The following is an 8167-nucleotide window of genomic DNA, read 5'->3' as shown; positions in this document are numbered from 1 at the left end:
AAAGTGTGTGTGTGTGTGTGTGTGTGTGTGTGTGTGTGTGTGTAGCTCAAAGGATAATCTCAGGGTTCATTCCCTAGGCACCAACCCACTTTATTTTATTTTTATAGACACTATGTAGCCCTGGTTGGCCTGGGACTCACCATATAGACCTGACTGGCCTCAAACTCACAGAGATCTGCCTGCATCTGCCTCCCAAGTGCTGGGATTAAAGGCATGCACCACCACATCTGGCCCTGCCTTAGTTTTCCAGACAGGGTCCCATGGGTTTGGAACTCACCAAGTTGGCAATGCTAGCCGGCCATGAGCCCCAGGGACCCTCCCATCTCCGCCTCCCCAGTGCTGGATACAGGCATTCACCACCACACCAAGCATTTTTACATGGGTTTTGGGGTCAAACTGAGGTCCTCATGCTTGTAACAGCAAGCACTTTACTGGCTGATAAATCTCCCCAGCTCAGGGAGAAAAGCTGTTAATGTTTCGTGAGGACTCCCTGTGTATCGACCCCCTCCAGCCTCACTCAGGAGTAAACAGAGGTTCTAGGAAACTGTGACTTGCCCAGTTTTACTTAGCTGGTGAATCCCAGGGATGGAATTTGAATCCAGGTGAGTTTCTGCAATCAAAACTGCTACCTTCCAGAAACAAACTCAGTCACATATCCAACAGTAATTGTAAAAATGACATCTCAGGGTCTGGATTTATTATCTGCTCAGCATCATATTTGCTCCGTTTATAAGGCAAAGGTGATTTTTCTCTCTGCCAAGGCTGAACACTGCCAGCCCGTGATCCGAAAATCATGCAGTGTTCATTTCGCCTTTTAACTCACCCACGGCCATAAATCACCCCTGAGAATGGGAAATGGGTTGGCAGTTCTATCGGGGAATCCATAGGCAGAAGCAGAATCCAATTTGGGGTGCTCATGGTCAGCCCGGGGCCCAGCTCAAAACGGGGAGATGTCGCTTTGGGCCATTTAACACTTCCATCTTCCACAGAGAAGATTCGGGGAATAGATCTGCTGACCAAGCAGGATGGTTACTTTTCTAGGGTGCGCTCACTGACTGTGAGCACTTCATGGCAGGAGGTCAGGGCAGCTGAAGGGGATGAGGGAGACACGGAGCACAGCAGAGCCAGGCTGGGGACGAAAGGGAAATGGCACAGGCAGGGACCGTAGCAGTGCGCATTCTTCCTACAACATACCAAGAGCCTACTGCATGCTGGACACTGCCCTTTCCTAAATTAGAGTTAACGTCATTATTATTAATTAGCAAGTCAAATATGACAGCAGGTCCCAGCAGGCACAGCATCAGGTGTTTAATATATCAGCTGACTAATCCTTGCAAATGTCAGACAAAGCTGCTCTCATCCCCATCGTACAGAGGGAGAAACTGAGGTACAGAGAGTTTAAGAAACCCAGGCTAGGTGTGGTGGTGGCATGAGCCTTTAATATACTCAGGAGGCAGAGGCAGGTAGATCTGTGTGAGTTCAAGAACAGCCTGGTCTACATAGTGTGTTCCAGGCTAGCCAGGGCTACACAGTGAGACTCTCAAAAAAGAAGAGACTCGCTCAAGGCCAGAAGACAAGTAAGTGGCAGACTCAGGGTTCCAACTTGGGCTGGCCTGGCTCTCAACTCCCTGCTTCTTTCAGCTCACCTCACAGTTGGTCAAAGGCTTGACTGCTCATGTTTCTAACGTTGCTGGTCGGTTTCCTCAGGTAGAAGACAAGTCTTTTGGACCCTGGACACTCTTCATGTTCAGTAAAGATGTGGACAGAAAGGTGGGAGGACCCTAGCTGTGGAGTGCAAGGGAGTGAAGGAGAATACGTGATACTCCAGCCCTGAAACCAGCACTCTGCCCACTCCCATCTACTGTCTGCTGTGTGTGGTCACTGGGGGGCAGGGCAGCATGGCAGTTTATGGTGCAAGGTCTCAGGGCCCAAATGATCTGGGATTCAGTCACAGCCAGTCCTGGAACTTGACAGATCTATTCCCTCATCTGTGCAATGGAGCTGTGATGGGTAATGACACCTTACAAGGGCTGTAAGGGACACAGAAGATGCAGCTACGGTGCCTGGTGTGAACCGTATGCAGGGCATGGTGGGTTCTTGGACCCTAATCTCACACCTCCTAAAAGTTTGCTGTATGGAAGCTGAGGGTATCTACCTCCCTTTGGTGACCCAGCCACAGTGCCAAACAACATGACTATCTGGCAAATCTCAGAATGGGTAGTGCAACACGCAGTATGCTGGACTGAAGGCCCGAGGATTCCAGCCCCAGTCCTACAGTTAACATTCAGCATCACCTCCAGCAAATCCCTTCCCCTTTCTGAGCCTTAGTTTCTCCAACTCTAAAAGGAAGAGAACCATACTGTCAAAGGCCCAACCTAAGACTCTATCTTGTGACACTTCCCAACCCCACCCCACCCCCGGACCCCTGCAACCAGGGAAAGACAGAGTTCTCACCAAACTGATAGAAAGATGAATGCGTTCAGAGATAGCCACTGACACTCACTGCAAGGGGTCCTGATCACTTGCCCTGAAGCCCTTCTGAGAGGCTGATGTATTCCCTGACACTTCCCTATTGAAACATTCTAGAAAGTCGCTCAAATGAAGGGACAGCCCTGTAGCCTTCACGTGAGTTCCTGGGTCCAACGAAGGAGCAGAGACTAATTTGAGGGTTTCCTTTGCACCAGACACCTGCAGAATGCCACCTGCGTGCCAGGTGAGGTCAGCCCTCTGTGTGCACTTCTTCAATTCCTTCTGCAAACTCCCGGGGAGAAAGTGCTGCCTCATTTTGTAGCCAGGCGAACAGACCCAGAGAGGTTAAGAAACTTACCCAATTCCACATAGCAGGGTAGCGTTAAATCCTAGTCTTCTGGCTGCCAAGATCTGGTCCCTCAGTAAGCTTGCTTATCACTCCCCCAGGTCTTAGTGGTGGGCATTAATGGCTGTCCCCTTTTCTACAGCCTCTGTGTATCAAGCCACTTGCTTTACCACACTGTGGCTGGCTCCTCTACCACTGCATCCTCCCATGCCAGGCTGAAGACTGACCTCTGTGACAATAGCAATAAGACCTATTGACCAAGTAAGTACCTGAGCTAGGCCTCTAATCTCCACAGGAGGACCTATAAAGGAGCTGCCACCAAGCCTGACAACCTGACTTTAATTTTTAGGACCCACGTGGTGGAAGGAGAGAACCAACTTGTGCAAGCTGTCCTCTGATCTCTACCTGTGCCCCATGGCACATGTGTGCCCACATACCCACAGGTATGCACACCAAATAAATAAAATGTAATAAAAGTTACCAAAAAAATTTATAATAGCCACAAGCCCAGAAAGCAGAGCCCAGCGCTCTGTAGCCAGGACCACCAAGGTTCATCTGGACCTGCAGTGCGTGGCTGCTGCCACCCGGCTGGGCAGTGTGTGTCCCATCTGGTCAACCCGTGGAGGAGGGGAAAGACATCTGGTCTGGTCTGAGCCACAGGCAAGGAGCAGGCTGTCTTCTTTGCTGGTGGCCAGTGGGGCCTTGGGAGCGTTTTCCAACAGGGCCTGCTGAGTGGGATATGTGCACAAGCTACTGAGACACTGAATGCTTAGTTCACAAAAACTGGCTAGAGAGACACCTCAGCAAGAGGGCTTGCCCTCAGAGTAAGAACAGATTTGAGGAAGGACGGGTAGCGGCAGGGGTTCGGTGTGGTGAAGGGCCACACGGTGAAACTAGAGAAAGCAGGCTGAGGCGTGAGACCCCTCTCTCTGCAGCTCCCCTAGATCCAAGTGTGAACTCAGGACTTCCCTGTCATGCCTGTACCTTGTGAGCACAGCACATGGAGACTGCGTGGGATCTCCCTGTGACTCTCAGCCAGGCAGGGAAGGATAGGGACTGCCACCCCAGCTCAGAGCAGCCTGTGCCCACAAGGCTCAGCTACACAAGGTCAGTGAAGATAACAGAGGCTGCCCAGCAGCCTCCATGGAGTCAGGAAAGTAGGGGTATAACACACGGACGAACTGAGGCCAGCGCACCTGCTTTGACCTTTAGGGTCCTCTCTTCAGCTTCTGAAATTGAGCCTTGTCCTCTGGGTGTGTGGAGAAGCCCATCCTGGGATAAAGCCCAGGATGGGAGCCATCAGTGGCTCCAGGTTAGCCCACAGTCCAGGCAGATTGGTGATTTCACTGTGTCATTCCCCTCTGCTTCCCTGGGAGCTGGTCCCAAGCCGGGTATCCAACAGTGTGGGAGTTGTAGAGTAGATTAGAACAGCTCCCTGCCTGCGGGACCTTTCAAATCTCCCTTCCCTGGGCCACTGGTGCACCCTGGCTGCAGAGGGGGCTGGTTGCTCACTTGAGAGTCACACCCAAAAGGACCTCAAAACCCATCACAGGCTTCCTGGGGCAACTGACATCAACAGAAATCGTCATTCTTCCTAACACATGGCCTTTTGTGTGCTTACACACATTCCCATTTACATCCTCACTGCAGCCCCAGTATGAAGGCTGCACCAGCAGAAGCCTGGAGAGGGTAAGTGACTGGGACGTGGCCACACAGCTAAGAACAGAGTGAGGATTTGTACCCAGGTCATCCAGCTCAAGGGGTAGGTTCTTTCTACCATTCTAGCTGACTGGAGAAGGCCTGGAGGGCTGAGATTTAAATCCTGGAGGGGCTGGAGAGATAGCTCAGCGGTCAAGAGCACTGGCTGTTCTTGCAGAGGACCTGGGTTCAGTTCCCAGCACCACACGATGGCTAACAACCGTTCATAACTTCAGTTTCAGGGGATTGAACACCTTCTTCTGACCTCCTCAGGCACTGCATGACAGGGGTGTACTTACACACATGCAGACAATACACTCATACACATGAAATAAATTTTTTTTTAAAGTAAATAAATTCTGGAGAATTGTACCAAATGACACCTGATAAAGCCCAGTCTCTATCAGAAGTATTTCTTGTCAAATAGGAATAATAGCTGTGTCTATGCTGAGCAGTTTAAGAGATAGACATCTCATTGCCAGCACGGATTCCCATTTACAGAGAAGGAAAGGGGACACTTTTTCAAACACATTTCCACTTGTACTGACAGCTCAGTCTTGAACAGCTTTGGGGAGAGCCACATCTACCACCTCTCACTGGGATGAGGACTAAATTTACAGTCACAAGGAGACACACCTCTGGGTGCATCTGTGAGGAAGTTTCCAAGAGGTTTAACTGAGGAGGGAAGGACCCACTCTGAATGTTAAGTGGGTACCATCCTATGGACTGGGGTTCCAGACTGAATAAAAAGGAAGAGAGGAAAAACCAAGCTAAGTATCAGATTCATCTCTTTCTGCTTCCTCACCATGGAAACAATGAGACCACTGCCTCACACTCTGATAGACTTCCCTGATAGACTGTATGCCCTCAAACTGTCAGCCAAAACCAACTTTTTCTTCCTTAAGTTGATTTTTCTCAGGTATTTGGTCACAGCAGTGAGAAAGGCAGTTAATACACATTCTTTATGAAAAAAATTAAATGATGATTAAAATACTTATAACTTAAGCCCCTCATGAAAATAGTCAAAATTGTATATGTAATGGTAAATTCACAGGAGGAAAAATTGGAAGGGAATGAACAAAGATGTCAACAGTGGCTACATTTACAAGGTAGAACGAGTTTCATTTATTTATTTTGCCTGTTTTGTATTTTTTTATCCCTTTCCTCCCACGTTCATAAATGCGTAAATCTACCCAAATCCATAACACATACCGATGCCAAGGGGGTGAACTGTCTGGACAGGCAGGAAGGTTCCAACAACACTGACTGCCAGAGAGAACCTTGGTCTGGGTCACATTCTCATAACACCAACTCAAAGACTGGGCAGTCCGTAGGCAGGGTCAAGCCTCAGCTATCTACGCCCTTCAGGTTTCCCTGAGGATTTCCAACTCTGACTTGGTTCTCTGGATCCCTGGGAAGTGAGAAATTGGGGGTATGGCTCCCTTCTCTGGACCTGCACAGCAGAAACTGGGGCTTCAGGTGAAACACAAAGGGACAGGTTTGCCATCACCAGGCAGCATGAGGGTTACCCCAGGACTTCATCTAAAGGCTGTCCCAGCACCCGGCCTCCTCAGACATGCATTCACTGTCTATACACCACACTGTCATCTCATGGCCACCCTGTAGCAGAGAAGATCTGCCTAGTCCTCAGTGTGTTCATGTGTACAAACCTCTGTCTCTCACCATCCTCACCTTTCCAAGCTACTTTGCTTGGACACAAGGATGTATGGATGGAGAGATGCACTTGGACCCTGAGTTCAGGAAGGGCCTAGAGGAACAGTCATGGGTGGAAACGTAACCCAAGTGAAACTGCATTCCACACCCTGGGGGTTTATGACAACTCACCGAACATGGTGCCCTCATAGCCGTCCTTCGTGAGCGGGCGGAGCTCGTTCTTGCCCATCGCGTAGCGCCGATAGTTTTGCCATGAGAACCGCATCATCTGCGGGAAAGAGCAGGGGACCAAGCCCTAGTGAGACAAAGCTGGCAGCAAGTCTCACCCTGATTTGATTTTCCCAGTCAGAGCTTGCCCAGAAAGCCATCCTCCTCCAGTAAATCTTCACGCCCAGGATCCACCCAAAGAGAGAGAAGATACCCAAAGCACGGTGAATTCTAGCATCCTTCAGGGCCAAGCAAAAAGTCACCTCTTAGGCTGGGAGCGTTGCTCAGTAGGGGTTTGCCCACCATGTGTTAAGGTTCTCCTTTCAGTACTACAAAGGAAAAAATAAAGGCCACAGCCTCCACGTAGCATTCCTTGCTTTACTTTGGACTAAGGGACTCTCTCAAGGGGTGGGAACTTAGTCACCAGGTAAACACCTAATCTTAACAGAATGAGTCCCCCTCCTCCTGCACGAGTATTGTGGAGCCCCTTTGGGTCAGAAATGAGGTTGTCCTACCCAAGTTGACCCAGTGAGTCAGGAAGAGGGCCAGGAACAAAGCCCACCCCTCTTGGGTCTGCCCCTAAGTTTACCTTGTATCCTAGTTTGTTTCTTCATTGTTGTGACAAAATATTCTGACTACTACCAACTTGGGAGGAAAGGGTTTATTAGGCTTACATCTCCCAGGTCACAGTTCAGGGAGCCCAAGGTAGGAACTCAGGGCAGGGACCTGGAGGCAGGAGCTGGAGCACAGGCCATGGAGGATCACTGCTTACTGACTTGCTCCCCTGGCCCCTGCTCAGCCTGCTTTCTTATGTAACACAGGCCCACCTGCCCAGGGGTGGCACCACCCACAGTGGGCTGGGCGTTCCCACATCACTCAAGAAGGTGCCCCATGGACATGGCCACAGGCCAATCCAATGAAGGCAATTCCCCAATTGAGGCCCCCTCAACCCAGGTGTGTCAAGTTGACACTAAAGCCATCCAGCACACCTTGTGAATCTCTCTGGACTGTGTCGACCTACCCTAGCCATCCCAGGCTCCTTTGCACCCCAGCTGTTCACTGCTATTTGTTATTTCTATGGCTCTAGACTATGAGTTTCTTGAGACCAGACACTACACCTGCCTTGTCTCCATTTCCCCAACAGCATCTAGCATAGGACTTGGTACACATATGTACCCATGAGTACCTGAAGACTGTCACTCAGTATGTGCATGAGTCCCAAAGTAAAAGCAGCTACTCCAGTCCTGAAAGAATGTTGAAACTTGTCCCCTGAGCTACACTCACTGGGGGCTGAGGAACACTCATGGTGACAATCCGCTGACTTCCTTTCTTTCACCCCCCACCAAAGACTCTCCCTCGTTGCTTCTATGGTGTGCATCTTTCACTTTTGCTTAGCAGGCTGCAGGAGGAGGGCAGCAAGGCAGGGCTCTGAGGTGGCAGTGAGGCAGAGCAGGGAGCAGGGTTTGCAGGAGAAGCAGGTAGCTGGGGGAGTGCCAGATGCAGGCAAAAGAACTGAGGCTTCCAGACCAGCAGAGCCTGAGTTCTAACCCTATCTTTGCCATTGTCCCTGTAACTGGTGTGAAACACCCTGTGAGGTCTGCTCTGCCATGATCCAGAAAGGCTTCAATGAAGTCGGATGTGGTGGTGCACGCCTGTAAGTCCCAGCACTTGGAAGGCAGAGGCAGGTGGATCTCTGTGAGTTCAAGGCCAGTCTGGTCTACATAGTGAGTTCCAGGACAGCTGGGGCTACAGGGAGACCCTGTCTCAAAAAGA

At 50.3% G+C, this 8167-nt stretch overlaps 1 protein-coding gene across 1 annotated transcript in view; it reads right to left on the bottom strand.

Annotated features, from left to right (window-relative positions):
• Man1c1 (mannosidase alpha class 1C member 1) overlaps positions 1–8167 on the bottom strand; it is a 152390-nt gene that overhangs the window by 82591 nt on the left and 61632 nt on the right. Inside the window, exon 2 of the mRNA XM_008822301.3 lies at positions 6359–6455. Coding sequence (XP_008820523.1) covers positions 6359–6455 — 97 coding nt within the window. The remainder of the gene's footprint in view (positions 1–6358; positions 6456–8167) is intronic.

The sequence above is a fragment of the Nannospalax galili genome, unplaced genomic scaffold (assembly GCF_000622305.1).
Source record: "Nannospalax galili isolate Female #2095 unplaced genomic scaffold, S.galili_v1.0 scaffold1428, whole genome shotgun sequence".
In the NCBI taxonomy this organism is placed as follows: domain Eukaryota; kingdom Metazoa; phylum Chordata; class Mammalia; order Rodentia; family Spalacidae; genus Nannospalax; species Nannospalax galili.
This window is presented reverse-complemented; position numbering and strand designations above follow the sequence as displayed.